We start from the raw sequence: 27,859 nt of genomic DNA on the forward strand, positions 1-27,859 counted from the left end.
CTCCCCACCCCCCCCCCCCCCCCCCCCTCCCCCTTTTTAAGCCCTAGGGTTATTTGCCTCTCCCAGGAGATTACATGTCTGCGGAGGGGTGGGTGAAGAGAGGGCGGAGGTGTCCAATCGCGAAGCTCCAGTCATCGTGTGGGACAGGCTTTGGTCTATTCCTGCCTGCCCATTTCGTCAGTTCTGGATAAGCGGAGTGTTCCTAATTTGGCCTCGGCGGCTGTCGGGCACTCCCCAAACCCCCTTTGGCGCCCCGACTTGCGGGGCGGGGGTGGGGGGGAGGTGGGGAGCAGAGGGTTCACATGCTGTTGTTCTCCAGCAGCGTGCTTACGGAGGACTGCAGCACTGCAGCCACTTTCTTCGAGGCCTTGCGCAGCGCCGGGCTGCCCGGGTGTTTCTCCCTCACGTGGACAAAGTGGCTCTCCTGGCTCTCGGCGGTGAAGCCGCACTCCTCGCACACGTAAAGCTTGGCGCGCCGCTCCTTGTAGGCGTAGGCCTGCTGCACCCCGTGGATCTTCTTAAGGTGGGACTCCAGCGAGCAGCGTTGAGTGAAGGCCTTCTCGCAAAGGTGGCATTTGTACGGTCGGATTCCTGGCAGGACGAAGGCAGACGTTAGTGACAACGACTCTCATTTATACGGCACGTTTAACACAGTAAATACATCCCAAGGACGCTTCACAGGAGCGTAAATCAGACAAAAATTAGACACCGAGCCACATAAGGAGATATTAGGACAGGTGACCAAAAGCTTGGTCAAAGAGGTAGGTTTTAAGGAGCGTCTTAAAGGAGGAGAGAGAGGCGGAGAGGCTTAGGGAGGGAATTCCAGACATAGGGCCCGGGCAGCTGAAGGCACGGCCGCCAATGGTGGAGCGATGGAAATCGGGGATGCGCAAGAGGCCAGAATTGGAGGAGCGCAGAGATCTCGGAGGGTTGTAGGGCTGGAGGAGGTTACAGGGATAGGGAGGGGGGCGTGGGCCATGGAAGGATTTGAACACGAGTATGAGAATTTTGAAATCGAGTTACAGGCAGAGAGAGAATTTCTACCGTCTGCTTCTAGTGGGGGAAAAAAAAGGGAGTTTCTTCCCCTTCGCCCCGAGTGTCAGCCGTGGCTCAGTGGGTCTCTCCCTCTCTCTCGCCTCTGGGTCAGAAGGTCGTGGGTTCGAGCCCCCACTCCAGAGACTTGAGACCATAATCCAGGCTGACATTCCCGGTGCCAGTACTGAGGGAGTGCTGCACGGTCGGAGGTGCCGTCTTTCAGATGATCAAGGGATATGGGGAAAAAGCGGGAACAGGGTACTGAGTTAGACGATCGGCCATGATCATTTTGAATGGCGGAGCAGGGCCGAATGGCCGACTCTTGCTCCTATTTTCTATGAGACGTTAAACCGAGGCCCCGTCTGCCCCTCTCGGGTGGATGTAAAAGATCCCACGGCCACTATTGGAAGAAGAGCAGGGGGAGTTCTCCCCGGTGTCCTGGGGACAATATTTATCCCTCACTAAAAAAAAAACAGATGATCTGGTCCTTATCAGATTGCTGTTTGTGGGATCTTGCTGTGCGCAAATTGGCTGCCCCGTTTCCTACATTACAACAGCGACTACACTTCAAAAAATGTACTTAATTGGCTGTAAAACACTTTGGGATGTCCTGAGGTGGTGGAAGGCCCGGTATAAATGGGAGTCTTTCTTTCTCTCCCCGTTCGCCCAAAAGGTCTGTTTGCCACACAGATGTGGACAACCCATGTATTGGTTCTGAGATGAACTACAGCTGGCCTCGGCATCTCTGGGTTAGAGGGGAGGGGGAAGACCAGCGGGGAAGTAGTGTGTGTCGGTCAAGGAGTGGGCGTTGGTGCCCCCTCCTGGCACATGAAGTGCGGCCGGAACACAGGAGCAGGAGGCCACTCGGCCCCTCGAGCCTGTTCCGCCATTCAGTTAGATCATGGCTGATCTGTATCTTAACTCCATTTACCCGCCTTGGTTCCGTAACCCTTAATCCCCCTCGCCCAACAAAAATCTATCGATCTCAGTCTTGAGATTTCCAATTGACCCCCAGCCTCAACAGCTTTTTGGGGGGGGGGGGGGGGAAGAGAGTTCCAGATTCCCACTCCCCTTTGTGTGAGGAAGTGCTTCCTGACATCACCCCTGAACGGCCTGGCTCTAATTTTAAGGTTCTGCCCCCTTGTTCTGGACTCCCCCCACCAGAGGAAATAGTTTCTCTCTATCGACCCGATCAAATCCTTTAATCATCTTAAACCCCTCGATTAGATCACCCCTTAATCTTCTAGACTCGAGGGAATACAAGCCCAGTCTCTGCAACCTGTCCTCGTAATTTAACCCTTTTAGCTCCGGTATTACTCTGGTGAATCTGCTCTGCACCCCCTCCAAGGCCGATATATCCTTCCTGAGGGTGCGGTGCCCAGAACTGAACGCAATATTTCGAAATGGGGTCAGGAGAGACCTTCCGGAGAGATGCGATGAGACAAGTGGGGCAAAAGAATTAAAACGGAGCTTCCCCCCCCTCCCCCGCCCCACTTTACCCGTGTGTGTTCGGACGTGTCTCTTGAGATCGAATGTGTCGTTAAAACCTTTCCCGCAGAACGTGCACAAGTGGCGTTTCACGTCGTCATGGCACTTCACGTGCCTGTTGAGCATGCGCTGGTACTGAAAGGTCTTCTGACATAAGTGACACGAGTAATGCTCGTCCGCACACTCTCCGATGGTGACCTGCACACACACGCACACGTTCACATTAGATTGAAAAGCATTCGGTTTTCTCCTGCCCTTCTTCTCTGATCCTCCACCCTCTCCACCCACCCTGCCGCACTGTCGAAGGGTCAGTCCTGAGGGAGCGCCGCACTGTCGGAGGGTCAGTACTGAGGGAGCGCCGCACTGTCGGAGGGTCAGTACTGAGGGAGCGCCGCACTGTCGGAGGGTCGGTACTGAGGGAGCGCCGCACTGTCGGAGGGTCGGTACTGAGGGAGCGCCGCACTGTCGGAGGGTCGGTACTGAGGGAGCGCCGCACTGTCGGAGGGTCGGTACTGAGGGAGCGCCGCACTGTCGGAGGGTCGGTACTGAGGGAGAGCCGCACTGTCGGAGGGTCGGTACTGAGGGAGCGCCGCACTGTCGGAGGGTCGGTACTGAGGGAGCGCCGCACTGTCGGAGGGTCAGTACTGAGGGAGCGCCGCACTGTCGGAGGTGCCGTCTTTCGGACGAGACGTTAAACCGAGGCCCCGTCTGCCCCTCTCAGGTGGATGTAAAAGATCCCACGGCCACTATTGGAAGAAGAGCAGGGGGAGGTGTCCTGGGGCCAATATTTATCCCTCAACCAACACCAGTAAAAACAGGTTATCTGATTGTGGGATCTTGCTGTGCGAAAAATTGGCTGCTGCATTTCCTACATTACAACAGTGGCTACACTTCAAAAAGTACTTAATTGGTTGTAAAGCGCTCTGCGATGTCCTGAGGTGGTGAAAGTGGCTGTAAAAATGGGAGTTCGTTCTTTCGGTATAAGCAGTGGACTATACCTTGATCTTGGAGCGAATGAATCCCTGTTGGATGTTGTGGTCGATTCCATTTTCAATGTCCTGTGCAGAGGTACTTGAGTCTGTGTCATAGGCAGACTCCTTCTCTATGTTGTCCTCCGCTGTCAAACATAAGGGAGCCTCGTAGATTTCTGATTCTTTGCATTGAATAATATCCAGTGGATCTAAAGAAATAATTCTGTTAAAACGTCTCTCTCGGTGAAGACCAGTGGGATCCGTGTGTATTTCCATTGGAAGGGGTCTCGGAAATGGATCCATTTGGACAGCGCCTTTTAACGTCGTAAAACGTCCCGAGGTGCTTCACAGGAGCATAAACAGAGAAAATATCATAGTAAACAGTGAGGAGGATAGTAACAGACTTCAGGAGGACGGAGACAGACTGGTGACAGATGGAATTTAACGCAGAGAAGCGTGAAGTGATGCATTTTGGAAGGAAGAATGAGGAGAGGCAAAATAAACTAAATGGTTCAATTTTAAAGGGGGTGCAGGAACAGAGAGACCTGGGGGTGTACGTACACAACTCTTTGAAGGTGGCAGGACAAGTTGAGAAGGCTGTTAAAAAGCATGTGGGATCCTGGGCTTTATTAATAGAGGCATAGAGTACAAAAGCAAGGAAGTTATGCTAAACCTTTTATAGAACACTGGTTAAGGCCTCAGCTGGAGTATTGGGTCCAATTCTGGGCACCACACTTTAGGAAGGATGTCGGGGCCTTGGAGAGGGTGCAGAGGAGATTTACCAGAATGGTCCCAGGGATGAGGGACTTCAGTTATGTGGAGAGACTGGAGAATCTGGGATTGTTCTCCTTAGAGCAGAGAAGGTTAAGGGGAGATTTAATCGAGGGGTTCAAAATCATGAGGGGTTTTGATGGAGTAAATAAGGAGAAACTGTTTCCAGTGGCAGGAGGGTCGGTAACCAGAGGACACAGATTGAAGATAATTGGTGAAAGAACCAGAGGGGGAGATGGGGAGACTTTTTTTACGCAGTGAGTTGTGATGATCTGGAATTCACTGCCTGAAAGGGCGGTGGAAGCAGATTCAATAATAACTTTCAAAAGGGAATTGGAGAAATACTTGAAGGGGAAAAATTTGCAGGGGTTAAGGGGGAAGAGCAGGGGGGAGTGGGACTAATGGGATAGATCTTTCAAAGAGCCGGCACAGGCACGATGGGCCAAATGGTCTCCTGTGCTGTATCATTCTATGACTCTATGAACATTTGACATCGAGTCAAAGAGGGAGATATTAGGACAGGTGACCAAAAGCTCGATCAAAGAGGGAGGTTTTAAGGAGCGTCTTAAAGGAGGAGAGAGAGAGGCGGAGAGGTTTAGGGAGGGAATTCCAGAGCTTAGGGCCCAGGCAGCTGAAGGCACGGCCGCCAATGGTGGAGCGATGGGAATCGGGGATGTGCAAGAGGCCAGAATTGGAGGAGCGCAGAGATCTCGGAGGATTGTAGGGCTGGAGGAGGTTACAGAGGGAGGGAGGGAGGGTGGGCGAGGCCATGGAGTCATCTTGGCTGAGCGGGGAATATGGTTAAGTTAATATTCATGCGGTGAAGCAGTTACTTGCTAACCTGCAAGAGACTGAAACACAGTTGCCAAACTTCTAGTGGCAAGTTCAAACAACTTGGATGTAATAGTGAAACACACACACACCTTAGACTGCCTGCAAAATCATCAATTAGGTAAGTCCTTTCTGAGGCACATATGGAAGAATACTGATGGAAGTTTTACATTAAAATAAAAGTTTTACATTTACATTACGCAGGTTATCAAACATTCCCTGTAAACTAAATTAGTTAATAATTTTTAACACAAAGTGCAAGTGACCAATTTTGTTACCGTTATATATTTTTTTAACTCAATGCCCCTTTGACCCCGATTTTAAGGGAGGGGGGTGTTGCTAAATGAAAACCTTAAAATATTTGTACTCCCAGGAGGGTGGGAATGCTAATAATTATTATTTAAGATACAATCATACCTTTATCGATTGGTTTACGAGGCCATTTCGAAAACATTTCCCAACAGCAAGTAATTAAAATGTTAAAAGTTTTAACTCCTCTCATCAAAAGTTTTTCAACAACTTTTCCCGACCTATCTGGATCGCGTTGTCAGTTTATAAACTGAACTTTTTACAACGCTGTCCACTCTTGATCTAAAAAAAAAGATTGCGAGACCCCCCTACACAAGTTTTAATTCAAAACTTTTATTACTGCTTATCTGTTCTTGCTTTATCCATTAAACAAAATGGGTTTTATTTTACTGCAAATAGAAAAATCAACACGATCTCTCTTTCCTTCTCATTCTCAGGCAAAGGAACTTTTTGATCTGAAACGATTACAAACTTCGAAAAAGTCCCATTCAATCTTTGTTTGAGTGAACCCTATCTCGGTGCCATCTGGATAATAAGGAACAGAGGACCGTTTAAAGGTCAGTTAAAAGCAACTATAGTCCCGGAACCCTCAAAAAGATACGAAATAGATTTTTAAAAAGCAGATCTTTCAAATCAATACACTTACGTGGGATGTAGATATCCGCTCGCATCTCGTCAGGTATTTCGCCCCAGCTTCGAGTCCTTGTATTTAAGTTTCGAGTTTTCACTAAAAACGCTCTGGGCATTTTGCCTGGCGTTCTTTACCTTGACTGTTTTGTATCCGAACAGGTTCAAGTCTTTTTAAGAGAGAGGGGAGAAAAAAAAAACTTTGTTTCAAAAAGTTTTCCCAACCTTTTTCTCCCTCTTTCCTCGTTCCTTTTATCTTTCTCTCTCTGTGAAAGAAAAGGCACCTGTGTAATTTGAAATACAAACAGGCTCCCTCCCACTCTCTCTCTCTCTCTCTTCCTCCTCTCTCTCTTCTTCCTCCTTGTCTGTCTCTTCCTCCTTCTCTCTCTCTCTCTCTCTGTCTCTCTCCTCTTCTCTCTCTGTCTCTCCTCTCTCTGTCTCTCTCCTCTCCTCTCTCTCCCCTCTCTGAAAGAAAAGGCACCTGTGTAATTTGAAAATACAAACAGGCTCCTGTAACCTGTTCTCTTTCTCTTTCTCTCTCTTTCTCTCTCTCTCTTGCGTGTAGATTTCGCCAGGAAAGTGAGCCCTTCCTTCACTTTCAGAGCTCCCTCTCCCCTCCACGACAGGTCGTTTACAATGAAGGAGCGAGAGAGAGAGAGAGAAAGAGGGGGGGGGGGGAAAGAAATGCAGAGAAGGCGTTGGTGAGATGGTTAGTTCTCCACCTAACAGAAAATAAAATAAAAAGTTGCAAAGCGGGACCTGGGGATGACGCATGCGCCCACGAATAACGGTGGCAACTGTCTGCATCACACCTGTCTGATCGGTTACACATTCCGCTTAAAGCAGCCTCTCACACTCACTCACACTCACACACACACATACACACTCACTCACTCACACAACATCTCACTCCGCACCACACTCCCTCCCTAATCGTTTCATCTCAGTATCTGCCCTGGGCAGGAAAACGAAAAACAAAAATTAAAAATTACATTGAAGTTTTTTTCTTTTTAAAAAAAATGCAGAAAGAATCAGAAGGGGAGGGGGGGAGATGAGGAAACTTATTTTTTTTTTTACGCAGCGAGTTGTGATGATCTGGAATTCGCTGCCTGAAAGGGCGGTGGGAGCAGATTCAATAATAACTTTCAAAAGGGAATTGGAGAAATACTTGAAAAGGAAAAATGTGCAGGGGTTAAGGGGGAAGGAGCAGAGGTGGGGGGGAGTGGGACTGATTGGGATAGCTCTTTCAAAGAGCCGGCACAGGCACGATGGGCAGAGTGGCCTCCTTCTGTGCTGCATCATTCTACGATTCGATGAAAAGTAAACTCCCAGGAAGTTGGGCATTAGAAAATCGTCAGCAATTTACAAGAGATTAACTCTTTCATGACTAAACATTTTCACTTTTTTTTCTATAACATGCTAAACGTAGGAACAGGAGGAGGCCATTCAGCCCCTCGAGCCTGTTCCGCCATTCAGTCAGATCATGGCTGATCTGTATCTTAACTTCATTTACCCGCCTTGGTTCCGAAACCCTTAATCCCCTCACCCAACAAAAATCTATCAATCTCAGTTTCTAAATTTTGAATTGACTCCAACTTTTTGGGGGGAGAGAGTTCCAGATTCCCACTCCCCTTTGTGTGAAGAAGTGCTTCCTGACATCACCCCTGAACGGCCTGGCTCTAATTTTAAGGTTCTGCCCCCTTGTTCTGGACTCCCCCCACCAGAGGAAAGAGTTTCTCTCTAAAGAAAGAAAGAACTCCCCATTTCTATCGAGCCTTTCACCACCTCGGGACGTGCCGAAGTGCTTCACACCCAGTGAAGTACATTTGAAGTGCAGACACTTTAATTCTCACGGCCTGTCTGTTCACACGAAGAGACTCTTTGTTATCTGATTGGGTGATTCTTGACTGTCAGTCACACAGCTCCGCCCTCCCCCCCCGGATCTCTAACATATTTTAACACCCCCTATGATTTCTGCTGGTTTGCTGGCAGCAGTGTCAGGAAGGTTAATCTTTCATTCCTGGAGACTCCAGGACAATCTGGGATGGTTGGCTACCCTAACAGCTATGGTAATATGATGCGGAGATGCCGGTGATGGACTGGGGTGGACAAATGTAAGGAGTCGCACACCACCAGGTTATAGTCCAAAAGCTGTTGGACTATAACCTGGTGTGCGACTCCTTACAGCTATGGTAATAGAATGTACAGCACAGAAACAGGCCATTCGGCCCAACAGGTCTATGCCGGTGTTTATGCTCTACACAAGCCTCCTCCCTCCCCTCTTCATCTCACCCCATCAGCATATCCTTCTATTCCTTTCTCCCTCATGTGTTTATCCAGCTTCCCCTTAAATCCATCTACACTATTCACCTCAACTACTCCATGTGGGAGTGAGTTCCACATTCTCACCACTCTCTGGGTAAAGAAGTTTCTCCTGAATTCCTTATTGGATTTATTGGTGACTATCTTATATTTATGACCCCTAGTTCTGGTCTCCCCCACAAGTGGAAACACCTTCTCTACGTCTAATAAAAATGCTGGAAACACTCAGCCGGTCAGGCAGCATCTGTGGAGAGAGAAACAGAGTTAACGTTTCAGGCTGAAGATCCTTTCGTCAGGATTCCTATTTTGGAATCAGCACTGCTGTATTCCAGTAACTCAGCACTTGCCCACTGAGTCATTTGGGGGCTGGGGAATGGGACGAGGGAGAATTGCGTACAAGCACAGATTCGGAGTTAAATAAAGACTCTTTAATGAGAGCAGTATTCTGTGTATTCAAAGCATTAGGGTGGGACAAAATGGAGATAAAAGGGTGTGATGTGTTCCCTTTACTAACTCAGCAAGATCGTGTCAGAACTTTTTTTGTTGGTTTCCACAAAGTGAGATTAAAGCATTTGCAAAAGGAGATATATGTATATATATATCTTAAAATAAAAAGTGCTGCATTTTTGTGCACTCATTTTTATGCGAAGGCACAAAACTAGATGCTTTCATTCCAAAATCAAGCTAGCTGGTTTAAAAAAAACACAGACCTGTTAGGTTAGAGGACGTGTTGGTCCCTTTAATGGAATGGCCCCCTGGCAGAAACTGACAGTGGAATATTTACACAGTACTCGGGGTGGGGGGGTGAAGGAGGGAGTGTTTCTTAAAAGGGCACTCCCGCAGAACCGTCACTTGCTCTCTGTAGAATGGTAGCTCACAATACATTCTGACCCCTCAGTGCAGTGCCGAGGGAGCGCTGCGCTGTCGGAGGGTCAGTACTGAGGGAGCGCTGCGCTGTCGGAGGGTCAGTACTGAGGGAGCGCTGCGCTGTCGGAGGTGACGTCTTTCGGATGAGACGTTAAACCGAGGCCCCATCTGCCCCTCTCAGGTGGACGTAAAAAGATCCCACGGCCGCTATAGGAAGAAGAGCAGGGGGAGTTCTCCCCGGTGTCCGGGGGCCAATATTTATCCCTCAACCAACGTCACTAAAAAAAACCAGATCATCTGGTCGTTTATCTCATTGCTGTTTGTGGGATCTTGCTGTGCACAAATTGGCTGCTGCGTTTCCTGCATTAAACTTCAAAAAGTGCTTCATTGTCTGTAAAGCACTTTGGGACGTCCTGAGGTCGTGAAAGGTGCTGTCTAAATGCAAGTTCTTCCTTTTTTATTCTTGAGGTACTCAGGGACAGACTGGCCCCTAAGGTGAGGTACTGGAGTGTCTAAGCACCTTTTATTCTGTAATTCAGAGGAGTACAGGAGAAACGAGTGGCAAAAAGGGCAACAAAAAAAGAAAATTGCAAACGTCAAAGTCGATTTAATTGTCTCAATCACATGCCACACAATTACAGATCCTAAATAATTGCACTCCCCACCTCACTCATCGATACCAGGCAGTTGCAATTACTGTATGAGCGAGTCAGGACGTGTTGCTGTAACGGTCTGAGATAAATACAGAGCAGAGCTTTGCAGGTAAACCTGAGCTTCCCTTGGCGGCCGATTCCCAAACCCTTTAGTGAAAGAAAAACAAACTTGTATTTATACAGGGCCTTTCACAACCTCAGGACGTCCCAAAGCGCTTTACAGCCAATGAAGTACTTTTTGAAGTGCGGTCACTGTTGTAATGTAGAAAATGCAGCAGCCAATTTGCGCACAGCAAGATCCCACAAACAGCAATGTGATAATGACCAGATAATCTGTTTTTTAGTGATGTTGGTTGAGGGATAAATATTGGCTCCAGGACACCGGGGAGAACTCCCCCTGCTCTTCTTCCAATAGTGGCCGTGGGATCTTTTACATCCACCTGAGGGGGGCAGACGGGGCCTCGGTTTAACGTCTCATCCGAGAGACGGCACCTCCGACAGTGCGGCGCTCCCTCAGTACCGCCCCTCCGACAGTGCAGCGCTCCATCAGTACCGCCCCTCCGACAGTGCGGCGCTCCCTCAGTACCGCCCCTCTGACAGTGCGGCGCTCCCTCAGTACTGACCCTCCGACAGCGCGGCGCTCCCTCAGTACTGACCCTCCGACAGCGCGGCGCTCCCTCAGTACTGACCCTCCGACAGCGCGGCGCTCCCTCAGTACTGACGCTCCGACAGCGCGGCGCTCCCTCAGTACTGACCCTCCGACAGCGCGGCGCTCCCTCAGTACTGACCCTCCGACAGCGCGGCGCTCCCTCAGTACTGACCCTCCGACAGCGCGGCGCTCCCTCAGTACTGACCCTCCGACAGCGCGGCGCTCCCTCAGTACTGACCCTCCGACAGCGCGGCGCTCCCTCAGTACTGACCCTCCGACAGCGCGGCGCTCCCTCAGTACTGACCCTCCGACAGCGCGGCGCTCCCTCAGTACTGACCCTCCGACAGTGCAGCACTCCCTCAGTACTGACCCTCCGACAGTGCAGCACTCCCTCAGTACTGACCCTCCGACAGCGCGGCGCTCCCTCAGTACTGACCCTCCGACAGCGCGGCGCTCCCTCAGTACTGACCCTCCGACAGTGCAGCACTCCCTCAGTACTGGCACCGGGGGGATTGTCGGCCTGGATTATGGGGCTCAAGTCTCTGGAGTGGGGGGGGCTCGAACCCGTGGCCTTCTGCCCCAGAGGCGAGGGGGAGGGGGAGGGGGAGGGGGAGAGAGAGAGAGAGAGAGAGAGAGAGAGACCCACTGAGCCAGGGCTCATCTTTACGTAACGAAATAAACTCCTTTGCAACAGGATCTTTTAGCACGGGGTGGAACGTAGGTGGGACATTGCGTGAGTTGCTGGATGGTATGCAGCATGAGACAGAACGTGGTGAGCCTCACCCACATGGGTTTGCAGTGGAATTCAGTGCCCCATAGGCAAATGAGTTAGCATGCCACCACAGTATGTGCGCAGATGCCATCAACCAGAAACCGAGGGTGAAAACAGAACGATTTACAATCCAGGAGAGAGCAAACCCCCACCCAATTAAAAAAAAACACCTCCTGACAAAACTTAGGACGAGTTTGCAGAATATTCCTGGAACTGAGCCATCCTGACATGTCACGACACAGCTTGCAGCCTGAAAGGAACTGGGAGCTACGCACTGGAAAGTCATTGCTCACAAGTCAAGAAGTGGCTGTAACCAGGTGTGGTTCTGCTCGTCGTAGATCAGTCCCTTTGCCCTCTCGGAGTTTTGATTCGAGCCCCGCCCCAGACTGCAACGACACACAAGTCACTCTCCGTAAAGCGTGTCCTAATCAGCCCGTGGGATCCCCCCACCGCGGCGGCTTAATCAGGCCGGTCCCCGATTCCAGTCTCGGAGTGCGCTGAGTTAGTTGATCTTAGCTCAGGTTGGGGGCTGTGGCGGGGGGGACCTCAGTCCCCTCCCAGATCGGGAGGGGGTTCAGAAAATCAGCTAGTGTTCAGAACATCAGAAATAGGAGCAGGAGTAGGCCATTCGGCCCCTCGAGCCTGCTCCGCCATTCAATCAGATCATGGCTGATCTTCGACCTCAACTCCACTTTCCCGCCCGATCCCCATATCCCTTGATTTCCCCTTGAGTCCGAAAATCTATCGATCTCAGCCTTGAACATACTCAACGACAGCCCTCTGGGGTAGAGAATTCCAAAGATTCACAACCCTCTGAGTGCAGAAATTCCTCCTCATCTCGGTCCTAAATGGCCGACCCCTTATCCTGAGTGTTCTCGCTCCTCATCCCCACCTGGTTGACTCCCACCTTGCTCAAAGTGTGCGCTTGTTTACATTGAGTGAGGACAGCATTGGTCTCAACTGTGAAGACCCCTATAGTCAAACAGCCCACTTCAACTCGAACGGTAAATGACTGACACCTGATTTGAGTGGGCAGAGAATGGGTGTGACGGACGGCAAAAATGGGCTATTGTAAAAGATCGCACGGCCACTATTGGAAGGAGAGCAGGGAAGTTCCCCCAGTGACCGGGGGGCCAATATTTATCCTTCAAGTAACATCACTAAAAAAACAGATTATCCGGTCATTATCACATTGGTGTTTGTGGGATCTTGCTGTGCGCAAATTGGCTGTTGCGTTGCCTACATTACAACAGTGACTACTCTGTGGATGTTAAAGATCCCATGACACTACATCTGAATCAGAAGGTCGTGGGTTCGAGCCCCCACTCCAGAAACTTGAGCCCCATAATCCAGGCCGACACTCCCAGTGCAGTACGGAGGGAGTGCTGCACTGTCGGAGGGTCAGTACGGAGGGAGCGCCGCACTGTGGGAGGGGCAGTACTGAGGGAGTGCTGCACTGTCGGAGGGGCAGTACTGAGGGAGTGCTGCACTGTCGGAGGGGCAGTACTGAGGGAGTGCTGCACTGTCGGAGGGGCAGTACTGAGGGAGTGCTGCACTGTCGGAGGGGCAGTACTGAGGGAGTGCTGCACTGTCGGAGGGTCAGTACGGAGGGAGTGCTGCACTGTCGGAGGGGCAGTACTGAGGGAGTGCTGCACTGTCGGAGGGGCAGTACTGAGGGAGTGCTGCACTGTCGGAGGGGCAGTACTGAGGGAGTGCTGCACTGTCGGAGGGGCAGTACTGAGGGAGTGCTGCACTGTCGGAGGGGCAGTACTGAGGGAGCGCTGCACTGTCGGAGGGTCAGTACGGAGGGAGTGCCGCACTGTCGGAGGGTCAGTACGGAGGGAGTGCCGCACTGTCGGAGGGTCAGTACGGAGGGAGCGCCGCACTGTCGGAGGGTCAGTACGGAGGGAGTGCTGCACTGTCGGAGATGCCGCCTCTCGGACTACACTTCAAAAGTACTTCATTGGCTGTAAAGCGCTTTGGGACGTCCTGAGGTGGTGAAAGACGCTGTAGAAATGCAAGTTCTTTCTTGCTTTCTTGCTTTTTCGGCCAAAAAAGCACTTTTGAAGTGCAGTCATTGCGGCAATGTAGGGAAGTGGTGTCGGTGATGGATAGGATGTGGGATTTCCTGCTCAGCTTTGGGGGACAGGGTTTTTGAACTGCTCTTAGGTGGCTGGCAAAGAGGAGGTGGTGCAGAACGAGGTACTCTTGGCCCTGCTCGTCTCTCCCAATAGGGCAGCGTTTGCAGTGCCTGCAGCAGAAGGCGAGGCTCTTTATATAAGATTATATGGCTGCCTGCTAAGCTGCAAGCTATGTAGCTGGATCCGCACAGTCGGTCACTCTAGGCTCGCTATGCCTGTAAGTGTGGATCGGGGTACTGGCCAGCGAGCGTAGTCTGACCAACCCCCTCTCCTTCCCACAAAAAGCGTGAGTTATGGGGAATTCCCATTGGGAAGCCCATGGAAAAAGAAAATCTTACATTGCTACAGGGCCTTTCACCACCTCAGGACGTCCCAAAGCGCATTACAGCCAAGAAAGCACTTTTTTTGAAGTGTAGTCACTGTTGGAATGTAGGAAACGAGACAGCCAATTTACACACAGCAAGATCCCACAAACAGCAATGTGATAAATGACCACATAATCTGTTTTAGTGATGTTCGGGGATAAATATTGGCCCCAGGACACCGGGGAGAACTCCCCCTGCTCTTCTTCCAATAGTGGCCGTGGGATCTTTTACGTCCACCTGAGAGGGGCAGACGGGGCCTCGGTTTATAGTCTCATATGAAAGACGGCACCTCCGACAGTGCAGCACTCCCTCAGTATTGACCCTCCGACAGTGTAGCACTCCCTCGGTACTGACCCTCCGACAGTGCAGCACTGCCTCGGTACTGACCCTCCGACAGTGTAGCACTCCCTCTGTACTGACCCTCCGACAGCGCGGCGCTCCCTCAGTACTGACCCTCCGACAGCGCGGCGCTCCCTCAGTACTGACCCTCCGACAGCGCGGCGCTCCCTCAGTATTGACCCTCCGACAGTGCAGTGCTGCTTCAGTACTGACCCTCCGACAGTGCAGTGCTCCCTCAGTACTGACCCTCCGACAGTGCAACGCTCCCTCAGTACTGCCCCTCCAACAGTGCAGTGCTCTCTCAGTACTGCCCCTCCAACAGTGCAATGCTCCATCAGTACTGACCCTCCGACAGTGCAGCGCTCCCTCAGTACTGAACCTCCGACAGTGCAGCGCTCCCTCAGTACTGACCCTCCGACAGTGCAGCGCTCCCTCAATACTGACCCTCCGACAGTGCAGCGCTCCCTCAGTACTGACCCTCCGACAGTGCAGCACTCCGTCAGTACCGACCCTCCGACAGTGCAGCGCTCCCTCAGTACCGACCCTCCGACATTGCAGCGCTCCCTCAGTACCGACCCTCCGACAGTGCAGCGCTCCCTCAGTACCGACCCTCCGACAGTGCAGCGCTCCCTCAGTACCGACCCTCCGACAGTGCAGCGCTCCCTCAGTACCGACCCTCCGACAGTGCAGCGCTCCCTCAGTACCGACCCTCCGACAGTGCAGCGCTCCCTCAGTACCGACCCTCCGACAGTGCAGCGCTCCCTCAGTACCGACCCTCCGACAGTGCAGCGCTCCCTCAGTACTGGCACTGGGAGTGTCGGTGTGGATTATGGGCTCAAATCCGTGGAGTGGGGCTTAAACCCACTTTGGGACGTCCCACGGTGGTGAAAGGCACTGTATAGATGCAAGTCCTTTCGTTCTTTCCAATGTTGTCTGCCTTTGCCTCTAACTCACGCCTGCCTCTCAAGACTTTATCCATTATTTCGTCACCTCTCTACTCAATTTCTCCAATGTCCCTCTTTGTCGGCATCTCATCCTTCGCCCTCCACAAACTCAGCAGTCCATACCCTGATAGTGTCTGCAAATCGGTCCCCGGCCTTGGCCCACGCTGTCGCTGAAACCTCCCCCAGCTTTGCATCTCTTCCCGGGTCCTTCTACCCTCCAACTCCGGCCTTCTGTGCTGCTCCCTCCCTTCGTCCCACGTTTGGTGGGAGATCCTTTAGCCTTCCAAGCCCCACCCCTTAAACCTCTCCACTTCTGTCTCCATCATAGAATTCTAGAATGATACAGCATGGAAGGAGGCTATTCGGCCCATCGAGCCTGTGCCGGCTCTTTGAAACAGCTATCCCATTAGTCCCACTCCCCCCTGCTCTTTCCCTGTAGCCCTGCAAATTTTTCCCCTTCAAGTATTTCTCCAATTCCCTTTTGAAAGTTATTATTGAATCTGCTTCCACCGCCCTTTCAGGCAGTGAATTCCAGATCGTCACAACTCGCTGTGTAAAAAAACATTCTCCTCATCTCCCCCTCTGGTTCTTTCACCAATTATCTTAAATCTGTGTCCTCTGGTTACCGACCCTCCTGCCACTGGAGACAGTTTCTCCTTATTTACTCTATCAAAACCCCTCATGATTTTGAACCCCTCGATTAAATCTCCCCTTAACCTTCTCTGCTCTAAGGAGAACAATCCCAGCTTCTCCAGTCTCTCTAAAACACCTTGTCAACCAAACAAATCCCACCATGGCTTTCCGCCCTCTCCCTTATTCCTTCAGAGGATTTCTTCCGTCCCCTATGCAGGTGTTCTAAGTCAAAGGCGATATATAAATGCAGTTTTTGTTGTTCTTTGGTGGGGATATCGCAAGTGAGCCTGATTCTGTCTCCTCCCAAGTCCAAAAACATGGAATCATAGAATCATACAAAGGCCATTCAGCCCACTGTGTCTGCGCCGGCCAAAATTGAGCCACCCAGCCCGATCCCACTTTCCAGCTCTTGGTCCGTAGCCCTGCAGGTTACGGCTCTTCAGGTGCACATCCAGGTACTTTTTAAATGAGTTGAGGGTTTCTGCCTCTCCCACCCTCTCAGGCAGTGAGTTCCAGACTCCCACCACCCTCTGGGGGAAAAAAAATGTCCTCAGCTCCCCTCTAATCCTTCTACCAGTCACATTAAATCTATGCCCCCTGGTTATTGACCTCTCTGCTAAGGGAAATAGGTCCTCCCTATCCACTCTCTCTCGGCCCCTCATTATTTTATACACCTCAATTAAATCTCCCCTCAGCCTCCTCTGTTCCAAGGAAAACAACCCCAGCCTATCCAATCTTTTCTCATAGCTAAAATTCTCCAGTCCTGGCAACACTTTCGTAAATCTCCTCTGTGCCCTCTCTAGTGCAATCACATCTTTCCTGTAATGTGGTGACCAGAACTGTACACAGTACTCAAGCTGTGCCCTATCTAGTGTTTTATACAGTTCCAGCATAATCTCCCTGCTCTTATATTCTATGCCTCGAGTAATAAAGCAAAGTATCCTGTATGCCTTCTTAACCACCTTATCTATCTGCTACCTTCAGGGATCTGTGGACATGCACTCCAAGGTCCCTCACTTCCTCTACACCTCTCAGTATCCTCCCATTTATTGTGTATTCCCTTGCCTTGTTTGCTCTCCCCAAATGCATCACCTCCCACTTCTCCGGATTGAATTTCATTTGCTATTTTTCTGCCCACCTGACCAGTCCATTGATATCTTCCTGCAGTCCACAGCTCTCCTCCTCACTATCAACCACACGGACAGTTTATGTAGGGATCGGTGCTGGGTCCCTTGCTGGGTCCCTTGCTGTTTGTGGTCTACATTAATGACTTGGATATGAATGTAAAAGGTATGATCAGTAAGTTCGCTGATGATACAAAGATTGGTAGGGTGGTAAATAGTGAGGAGGATAGCCTCAGTCTGCAGGACGATATAGATGGGTTGGTCAGATGGGCGGAACAGTGGCAAATGGAATTTAACCCGGAAAAGTGCGAGGTGATGCACTTTGGAGGGACTAACAAGGCAAGGGAATACACAATGAATGGGAGGACCCTAGGCAAGACAGAGGGTCAGAGGGATCTTGGTGTGCAAGTTCACAGATCCCTGAAGGCGGCGGAACAGGTAGATAAGGTGGTAAAGAAGGCATATGGGATACTTGCCTTTATTAGCCAAGGCATAGAATATAAGAGCAAGGAGGTTATGATGGAGCTGTATAAAACACTGGTTAGGCCACAGCTGGAGTACTGTGTGCAGTTCTGGTCGCCACACTACAGGAAGGATGTGATCGCTTTGGAGAGGGTGCAGAGGAGATTCACCAGGATGTTACCAGGGCTGGAGCGCTTCAGCTATGAAGAGAGACTGGGAAGATTGGGTTTGTTTTCCTTGGAGCAGAGGAGGCTGAGGGGGGACATGATTGAGGTGTACAAAATTATGAGGGGCACAGATAGGATGGATACTAAGGAGCTTTTTCCCTTCGTTGAGGGTTCTATAACAAGGGGACATAGATTCAAGGTAAAAGGCGGGAGGTTTAGAGGGGATTTGAGAAAGAACTTTTTCACCCAGAGGGTGGTTGGAGTCTGGAACTCACTGTCTGAAAGGGTTGTGGAGGCAGGAACCCTCACAACATTCAAGAAGCATTTGGATGAGCACTTGAAATGCCATAGCATACAAGGCTACGGACCAAATGCTGGAATATGGGATTAGAGTAGACAGGGCTGATGGCCGGCACGGACACGATGGGCCGAAGGGCCTCTATCCGTGCTGTATAACTCTATGAAGTCTACTATGAATCTGCAAACTTCTTTATCATGGCCCCCTACATTTAAGTCCAAATCATTAATATACACCACAAAAAGCAAGAGACCTGGTACTGAGCCCTGCGGAACCCCACTGGAAACAGCCTTCCAATCACAAAAACACCTGTCAACCATTACCCTTTGCTTCCTGCCACTGAGTCAATTTTGGATCCAACTAGCCACTTTCCCTTGGATCCCATGGGCTTGTACTTTTTTGACCAGTCTGCCATGTGGGACTTGTCAAAAGCCTTGTTAAAATCCATGTACACGACATCAAACGCACTCCCCTCATTGACCACCCCCCACCCCCTTGTTACGTCCTCATAAAAATTCAATCAAGTTAATCAGACATGACCTTCCCTTAACAAATCCATGCCAACTGTCCTTGATTAATCCGTGCCTTTCCAAGTAATGGTTTATCCTGTCCCTGAGAATTGATTCCAATAATTTGCCCACCACTGAGGTCAGATTTACTGGCCTGTAATTACTCGGTCTATCCCTCTCTCCCTTTTTAAACAACATGCAGAAGATACCGATCAGACCCCCTGCCTGATTTTTCCCTGCCCTAACCCAGAGGCCCTGAGCCCGAACTGCTGCCCGAGCTCAGATCAGCTAACGGAGCAAAGGCCGGGGATGGAAATTGTGCCTTCCCTGCTCTGTGTGAATAAGTTAATTACCGAGGTATCTAACCCGTGCTGTACCTGACCCTGGGAGTGTTTGATGGGACAGTGTAGAGGGAGCTTTACTCTGTATCTAACCCTGTACCTGCCCTGGGAGTGTTTGATGGGACAGTGTAGAGGGAGCTTTACTCTGTATCTAACCCTGTACCTGCCCTGGGAGTGTTTGATGGGACAGTGTAGAGGGAGCTTTACTCTGTATCTAACCCTGTACCTGCCCTGGGAGTGTTTGATGGGACAGTGTAGAGGGAGCTTTACTCTGTATCTAACCCTGTACCTGCCCTGGGAGTGTTTGATGGGACAGTGTAGAGGGAGCTTTACTCTGTATCTAACCCTGTACCTGCCCTGGGAGTGTTTGATGGGACAGTGTTGAGGGAGCTTTACTCTGTATCTAACCCTGTACCTGCCCTGGGAGTGTTTGATGGGACAGTGTAGAGGGAGCTTTACTCTGTATCTAACCCTGTACCTGCCCTGGGAGTGTTTGATGGGACAGTGTTGAGGGAGCTTTACTCTGTATCTAACCCTGTACCTGCCCTGGGAGTGTTTGATGGGACAGTGTAGAGGGAGCTTTACTCTGTATCTAACCCTGTACCTGCCCTGGGAGTGTTTGATGGGACTTATTATTTTTGCTGAGTTGGGAGTATCATTTCTTTTTGCTTGCAGCCATAGTTGTTGTAACTATTCCTGATCGGTGTCCTCCGCGGGGGCGGGTGGGGGAGGGTGCAGGGACTGATGCGTCGGAACCGTATTTCAGAGCAAGTTGCTGCTTGCAAGAGGGGTGGAGGAGAAAAATAACAGTTCCTGTGCAACCAGTTCATAGCTTAGACTTCCACAAAACCTGCTTAACCCGCACGTAATTGGGCAAGCGGATAATTTCAAGCAGGCCACTTGGAAAGGGTGTTGCTGCTTGACAAGGTTTTACTATATTCAAATCAGGGAGGCGGCGGGGCCCGAGAGTGATAGAGAAATGGAGACAACGGGTTGTGAGGAATGTGGCCCGAGATGGGTGGCAACAGCATGGCTAAAAATAGACCGCTGTCATCCTCACCGGCGAAGGGGGGGCATTGACTGCGATCGAGCTGAGATCTTCATGATAAGCGCCAAGTCCTGAGAGCCGTGAAGTCGCAATCCAGCTCCAACAAGGCCTGATTGTGTGTGAATGCACTCAGTGGGACACCCTCTCTCTCTCGCCTCTGAGTCAGAAGGTCGTGGGTTCGAGTCCCCACTCCAGAGACTCGAGCCCCATGTTCCAGGCCGACACTCCCCAGTGCCAGTACTGAGGGAGCGCCGCACTGTCGGAGGGTCAGTACTGAGGGAGGGCTGCACTGTCGGAGGGCCGGTACTGAGGGAGTGCCGCACTGTCGGAGGGTCAGTACTGAGGGAGCGCCGCACTGTCGGAGGGTCAGTACTGAGGGAGCGCCGCACTGTCGGAGGGTCAGTACTGAGGGAGGGCCGCACTGTCGGAGGGTCAGTACTGAGGGAGCGCCGCACTGTCGGAGGGTCAGTACTGAGGGAGCGCCGCCCTGTCGGAGGGTCAGTACTGAGGGAGGGCTGCACTGTCGGAGGGCCGGTACTGAGGGAGCGCTGCACTGTCGGAGGGTCAGTACTGAGGGAGTGCCGCACTGTCAGACGGTCAGTACTGAGGGAGCGCCGCACTGTCAGAGGGTCAGTACTGAGGGAGCGCCGCCCTGTCGGAGGGTCAGTACTGAGGGAGCGCTGCACTGTCAGAGGGTCAGTACTGAGGGAGCGCCGCCCTGTCGGAGGGTCAGTACTGAGGGAGTGCTGCACTGTCGGAGGGTCAGTACTGAGGGAGTGCTGCACTGTCGGAGGTGCCATCTTTCGGATGAGATGTTAAACCGAGGCCCCGTCTGCCCCTCTCAGGTGGATGTAAAAGATCCCACGGCCACTATTGGAAGAAGAGCAGGGGGAGTTCTCCCTGGTGTCCTGGGGCCCAATATTTATCTCTCAACCAACGTCATTAAAAAAGCTAATCTGGTCATTATCACATTGAACTCACACTTATAACACACCTTTCACAACCTCAGGATGACCCAAAGCAATTACAGCTAATTAAGTACTTTTTGAAGTGTAGTCACTGTTGTAATGTAGGAAACACGACAGTCAATTTGCGCACAGCAAGATCCCACAAACAGCGACGTGATAATGACCAGGTATTTCTGCTTTTTAATGATGTTGGTTGAGGGATAAATATTGGCCCAGGACACCAGGGAGAACTCCCCCTGCTCTTCTTCCAATAGTGGCCGTGGGATCTTTTACATCCACCTGAGAGGGGCAGACGGGGCCTCGGTTTAACGTCTCAACCGAAAGACGGCACCTCCGACAGTGCGGCACTCCCTCAGTACTGACCCTCCGACAGTGCAGCGCTCCCTCAGTACTGACCCTGCGACAGTGCAGCACTCCCTCAGTGCTGACCCTCCGACAGTGCGGCGCTCCCTCAGTACTGACCCTCCGACAGTGCGGCGCTCCCTCAGTACTGACCCTCCGAGAGTGCGGCGCTCCCTCAGTACTGACCCTCCGAGAGTGCAGCACTCCCTCAGTACTGACCCTCCGACAGTGCGGCGCTCCCTCAGTACTGACCCTCCGACAGTGCAGCGCTCCCTCAGTAATGGCACTGGGAGTGTCGGCCTGGATTATGGGACTCAAGTCTCTGGAGTGGGGGCTCGAACCCACGACCTTCTGACTCAGAGGCGAGACAGAGAGACACTGAGACACGGCTGACACCTAACTGGCGAAGAAAGATTAAGAGAGAAAAATCTAACCTATCCCAGTGTTTCTAATTCCTGTGCTGAGGCAGACTTGTCTCAATAGTGACTCATCCCCTGGGATGAGCAGTCTCACTGATCTCACCAGATCACACAAAAGCTCTCCCGGTTCCATTTTCTATTGAATTCAGAACGAGAGAGCTTCCAAAAATAACAGTTGCTTGCCCAGTGCAAGCTGGCACGAAAGACTGCCTTTGGGATTGTAGGGATATTTCTTTCAGGAGACTGTGGTATGTGATTTCATATTTTTCTCACTGATAAAGAGAGAAAAGAAGGAGCTCCCCATTTCTACCGGGCCTTTCACAACCTCAGATCATCCCAAAGCACTTCACAGCCAATTAAGTACTTTTGAAGTGTGGTCACTGTTGTAATGTAGGAAACGCAGCAGCCAATTTGCGCACAGCAAGATCCCACAAACAGCGATGTGATAATGACCAGATCATCTGTTTTTTAGTGATGTTGATTTAGGGATAAATATCGGCCCTGGGGAGAACTCCCCCTGCTCTTCTTCCAATAGTGTCCGTGGGATCTTTTACGTCTACCCGAGAGGGCAGACGGGGCCTCGGTTTAACGTCTCATCCGAAAGACGTCACCTCCGACAGTGCAGCGCTCCCTCGGTACTGACCCTCCGACAGTGCAGCACTCCCTCCGTACTGACCCTCCGACAGTGCAGCGCTCCCTCGGTACTGACCCTCTGACAGTGCGGCGCTCCCTCAGTACTGGTACTGGGAGTGTCGGTCTGGATTATGGGGCTCAAGTCTCTGGAGTGGGGGCTCGAACCCACGACCTTCTGACTCAGAGGCGAGAGAGAGAGAGACACCCACTGAGCCACAGTCGACACCACTAGTGTGATAACAACGTGGGTATGAAGAGAAAGAGACTGAGAGGCAAAGTCCATCAGCATTGTAACTGCGATACTGTTATAACCGAGCACTTAATTAGTAAGGTGGGGTGTGTAGAGCCCTGCAATTTTCGAGCAATTTATATGTCATCTGCAGCACATTGAATACCTACATATGATGTGTTGAAGGAGGTGTTCATTGGTTTTGCAATGAGGTGGAATTCGTTATAGAGTCCTCACAGGCTCCTGAAAAAAACAAAACAAGCCAAAACAAAACACCCTGGGCCGCTAAGAAAACAGAGAGGCTGGTGTTTATTTTTGCAGAATGCTTCAGGCTGCCTTCAAACCGGTCGATCCAGTTTGCGCTCTAACCTCCAGTTCCTCCTGTTCCAAACAGGACTTTCTCGCGGGCACATGGTATGCAAGCACAGCTCTGTGCCACAAGTAGCAAGAGAAACTGCGGTTCACTTCACCCCCGAGCTCGGTTCAGATCATGTTGCTATGTTCTTTCCCCCCGCTCCCACCCTCGCCAACTCCCCCCACCCCACAGTCTCCCCTGAGGAGCTAACACTCACTGGGCTAGAGGTTCCACGGGGACCAGGTGGTGGGCTGTGGGCTGTGATGCCTCTTATAGTTGGATGGCCTGGCTGACGCTCAAGGGTCTGGGCTCACACGTCAAGAATGGGCACCTTTGGGGTGAGGTACCGGAGGGCAGTCGTGGGACCCGTACCCCAGTGAGTCAGTGTGTGTGGGACCCGTACCCCAGTGAGAGTCAGTGTGTGTGGGACCCGTACCCCAGTGAGAGTCAGTGTGTGTGGGACCCGTACCCCAGTGAGAGTCAGTGTGTGTGGGACCCGTACCCCAGTGAGAGTCAGTGCATGTGGGACCCGTACCCCAGTGAGAGTCGGTGCCTGTGGGACCCGTACCCCAGTGAGAGTCGGTGTCTGTGGGACCCGTACCCCAGTGAGAGTCAGTGTGTGTGGGACCCGTACCCCAGTGAGAGTCGGTGTCTGTGGGACCCGTACCCCAGTGAGAGTCGGTGTCTGTGGGACCCGTACCCCAGTGAGAGTCGGTGTGTATGGGACCCGTACCCCAGTGAGAGTCGGTGTCTGTGGGACCCATACCCCAGTGAGAGTCGGTGTCTGTGGGACCCGTACCCCAGTGAGAGTCAGTGTCTGTGGGACCCGTACCCCAGTGAGAGTCAATGCCCATGGAACCCGTATCTCAGGGTGAGCCAGTGCCTTCGAGGGAGGGAAGGTGAGAGAACAAAGATGATGTTGGTCCTGGTTCAAGTCAAACTTGAAAACAAACAGAATTGCCTGTAATGCTGCCATTTCCTGCTGCCCTACCCCTGCGTACATACAGCTCCAGCTCCAGTGTAACGTGGCATTCTCTGGTCCGTTAGTGAATCATTATCTAACACTCCAGCACAGCACTAACGGTCTGCTCTGTGGAACAGATTAGAATGGAACAAAGGTCAATTATTATTGTATTTCATTTAAAGAAGGAAAGTGCAGTTTTCATTGCCTGGGCAACTGCAGTAACCCTTTCAGCACCAAGTGTCCCTGTTGTGTTTCTGAACAGACAGCTGTTTCTCCGAGTAAGACTCAATATCGAGCAAAATGAAAGACCTTGCATTTCTCCAGGGCCTTTCACCACCTCAGGACGTCCCAAAGCGCTTTACAGCCGATGAAGTACTTTTGAATTGAAGTCACTGTTGTGACATATGAAACACGACAGCAAATTTGTACACAGCAAGATCCCACAAACAGCAATGTGATAATGATCAGATCATCTGTTTTTTTAGTGATGTTGGTTGAGGGATAAATATTGGGCCCAGGATACCGGGGAGAACTCCCCCTGCTCTTCTTCGAAATAGTGGCCGTGGGATCTTTTACATCCACCTGAGAGGGGCAGACGGGGCCTCGGTTTAACGTCTCATCCAAAGACGGCATCTCCAACAGTGCAGCACTCCCTCAGTATTGGCACCGGGAGTGTCAGCCTGGATTTTATGCTGAAATCTCTGGAGTGGGGGTTCGAACCCACGACCTTCTCACTCAGAGACAAGAATAAAGCTCCCTCTACACTGTCCCATCAAACACTCCCAGGGCAGGTACAGCACGGGTTAGATACAGAGTAAAGCTCCCTCTACACTGTCCCATCAAACACTCCCAGGGCAGGTACAGGGTTAGATACAGAGTAAAGCTCCCTCTACACTGTCCCATCAAACACTCCCAGGGCAGGTACAGGGTTAGATACAGAGTAAAGCTCCCTCTACACTGTCCCATCAAACACTCCCAGGGCAGGTACAGGGTTAGATACAGAGTAAAGCTCCCTCTACACTGTCCCATCAAACACTCCCAGGGTCAGGTACAGGGTTAGATACAGAGTAAAGCTCCCTCTACACTGTCCCATCAAACACTCCCAGGGCAGGTACAGGGTTAGATACAGAGTAAAGCTCCCTCTACACTGTCCCATCAAACACTCCCAGGGTCAGGTACAGGGTTAAATACAGAGTAAAGCTCCCTCTACACTGTCACATCAACAGGGAACATTTTCCATTTCCCACAGCAGCCACCCTGTGACCTCTCGGAGTGAGATTACCAAGTTGCCGCTGAATTCGGGGCACACTTGTGCTGGGGACCTCTGCCCACTGGGCTCAGGCGTCACGAGCTCACTAGGGCTCTCCTTCAGTGTGTTATACCCCAGGGGAAAACTCAACAAAACCCACAAATTTCACATCACTGGACTTGCCAACTCCACAACTCTGACGGAAATAGAAAAATAAACGACCTCCCTGCTTTACGGCCAAGCCTCGGTTTTAAAATTCTCATCCTTGTTTTCAAATCCCTCCATGGTCTCGCTCCTCCCTACTTTTTTTATTCATTCTCGGGATGCGGGCGTCGCTGGCGAGGCCGGCATTTATTGCCCATCCCTAATTGCCCCTTGAGAAGGTGGTGGTGAGCCGCCTTCTTGAACCGCTGCAGTCCGTGTGGTGACGGTTCTCCCACAGTGCTGTTAGGAAGGGAGTTCCAGGATTTTGACCCAGCGACGATGAAGGAACGGCCGATATATTTCCAAGTCGGGATGGTGTGTGACTTGGAGGGGAATGTGCAGGTGGTGTTGTTCCCATGTACCTGCTGCCCTTGTCCTTCTCGGTGGTAGAGGTCGCGGGTTTGGGAGGTGCTGTCGAAGAAGCCTTGGCGAGTTGCTGCAGTGCATCTTATAGATGTTACCTCTATAACTTCCTCCAGCCCTGCAATCCTACAAGTTGTGATGATCTGGAATTCACTGCCTGAAAGGGCGGTGGAAGCAGATTCAATAATAACTTTCAAAAGGGAATTGGAGAAATACTTGAAAAGGAAAAATTTGCAGGGGCTCTGGGGAAAGAGTAGGGGGGAGTGGGACTAGTTGGATAGCTTTTTCAAAGAGCTGGCACAGGCTTGATTGGCTGAATGGCCTCCTGCAGTGCTATACCTATGATGATATTATGAACCCTCCGAGATCTCTGCGCTCCTCCAATTCCGGCCTCTTGCCCATCCCCGATTTCCTTCGCTCCACCATTGGCGGCCGTGCCTTCAGCTGCCTGGGCCCTAAGCTCTGGAATTCCCTCCCTAAACCTCTCCGCCTCTCTCTCCTCCTTTAAGACGCTCCTTAAAACCTACCTCTTTGACCAAGCTTTTGGTCACATGTCCTAATATCTCCTTATGTGGCTCGGTGTCAAATTTTTGTTTGATAATCACTCCTTGTGAAGCACCTTGGGACGTTTTACTACGTTAAAGGTGCTATATAAATGCAGGTTGTTGTTGTTTGTAGTTTAGGAATTTCTGGACTGCCTGCTCACAAACTAGACAGAAAACACACCGGTGGCAACTGTTTCGGGAAAGCCCAAAGAGTCAGACAGTGAAACTTGAGCTTTGTATCTGAGGGGAGACGTAGACAATGTTAATAAGATTCTATTCATCACCGCAATTTAAAAAAATACTTATTGGAAAAATAATAAGCTAAAGAATTACCTGCAGGGAGTGTTGGCTCCAGATCAGCACCAAACCAAGCCCAGCGCCCATTGGTGAGTTTATTAATTGAAGATTATGCAAGACAACTCCAATTTTGATTCCTTGCCCTCATCGGAGATTTCTACCCTCTTCTCCCTGGAATATGGGGTCTGTGGTTGATCATTCCAAAGCTCTCCTGGCCGGCCTCCAATCTTCCACTATCCAGAAACTCTGCTGCCCCCCATATCCTAACTCGCACCGAGTCCCGTTCACCCATCACCCCCTGTGCTCGCTGACCTACATTGGCTCCCGGTCCGGGAACGCCTCGATTTTAAAATTCTCATCCTTGTGTTCAAATCCCTCCATGGCCTCGCTCCTCTCCCTATCTCTGTAACCTCCTCCAGCCCTACAACCCTCCGAGATCTCTGCGCTCCTCCAATTCTGGCCTCTTGCGCATCCCCGATTTCCATCGCTCCACCATTGGCAGCCGTGCCTTCAGCTGCCTGGGCCCTAAGCTCTGGAATTCCCTCCCTAAACCTCTCCGCCTCTCTCTCCTCCTTTTAAGAGCCTCCTTAAAACCCACCTCTTTGACCAAGCTTTTGGTCACCTGTCCTAATATCTCCTTATGTGGCTCGGTGTCAAATTTTTGTATGATTTTCGCTCCTGTGAAGCGCCTTGGGACGTTTCACTACATTAAAGGCGCTATATAAATGCAGGTAGTTGTTGCTATGGTGATTGCCGAGTGTCCTCCAACAGCCCACCCAAGTGGCTATTCTAGATAGCAAGTGTTGGGAGGTTATTGAACACGGAGGATGTCTGTTCTTGTCCTTCTCTGACACCCCCACACTCACTCTCTCCTGCGGGAGTCACTGGAGTGGTGATCAGGGGCAGGGACTCTGAGATTTTATTTGCCTCTCCCCAACTCAAAGAGATTGGGGGACGTTTAAATTCCCCTCTCCCACTGCCCCAAGTGGATTTAGTACCACCAAGGTCATTGCGTTTAACAACTGATCCCTTCCTTAACAACCCCTCCCGACCATCACTCCTTGCCCCTGCTGACACTCACGGACTGGCTTCACAGAGCGGACACACGGTTGACTTACCAGAGAGCTGTCCTCAGCCATGGAACTGTGCTAGCAGCGCATGGAGAGGGTTGGGCCATTCGGCCCCCTCGAGCCTGTTTTCCGCCGCTCAACCAGATCGATCGTGGGCTGATCTGTATCTTAACTCCATCTACCCGCCTTCGTTCCATAACCGTCAATACCCTTCCCCAACAGAAATCCAACTGTCACAGTCCCTGAAACGTTTGCGCACAACCCACACCATTCCATCATTCGGGAAAAGAGGAGCGGAAAGTGAGAATGGAAGTTGCAAGAGAGGGTTAAGTAGTTACGTAGCGGGCCATTCCAGCCTCCAGCCTTGGCTGTGCTGAGTGAAGAAGGCCATCTGCATTCCTGTAAAGAGTTATGTAAATAAGGCCACTGGGAACGCCACCAAGAATTGGGGCTAGGTTTTATTTCTCTCTCTTGGAATGTGTCAGGCGGAGCAGTGCGATGACTTGAGCTCGGCCTTCGGCTCGACTGTTGTATAAGAACATAAGCACATAAGAA

The 27,859-nt window shown here is 51.2% G+C and overlaps 1 protein-coding gene across 2 annotated transcripts; it reads right to left on the reverse strand.

Moving 5' to 3' along the window:
* Window positions 1-20: 20 nt before the first annotated feature.
* ovol1b (ovo-like zinc finger 1b) lies at window positions 21-27,569 on the reverse strand. 2 transcript variants are annotated; one of them, XM_067975542.1, is made up of 5 exons: window positions 27,353-27,569; window positions 6,052-6,202; window positions 3,522-3,703; window positions 2,535-2,721; window positions 21-591 (listed from the first exon to the last, which is right to left on the reverse strand). In XM_067975542.1, exons 2-5 carry the CDS (start codon window positions 6,149-6,151, stop codon window positions 299-301), a joined length of 762 nt encoding a protein of 253 aa, XP_067831643.1. In that variant the 5' UTR covers window positions 6,152-6,202; window positions 27,353-27,569; the 3' UTR covers window positions 21-298. The 2 variants fall into 2 exon arrangements, with proteins under 2 accessions (XP_067831643.1, XP_067831644.1); XM_067975543.1 differs by lacking the exon at window positions 27,353-27,569 and having other exon boundaries at window positions 3,522-3,837; window positions 6,052-6,118.
* Window positions 27,570-27,859: the final 290 nt, after the last annotated feature.

This window comes from Heptranchias perlo, chromosome 43, assembly GCF_035084215.1.
Source record: "Heptranchias perlo isolate sHepPer1 chromosome 43, sHepPer1.hap1, whole genome shotgun sequence".
NCBI classification, from domain to species: Eukaryota; Metazoa; Chordata; class Chondrichthyes; order Hexanchiformes; family Hexanchidae; genus Heptranchias; species Heptranchias perlo.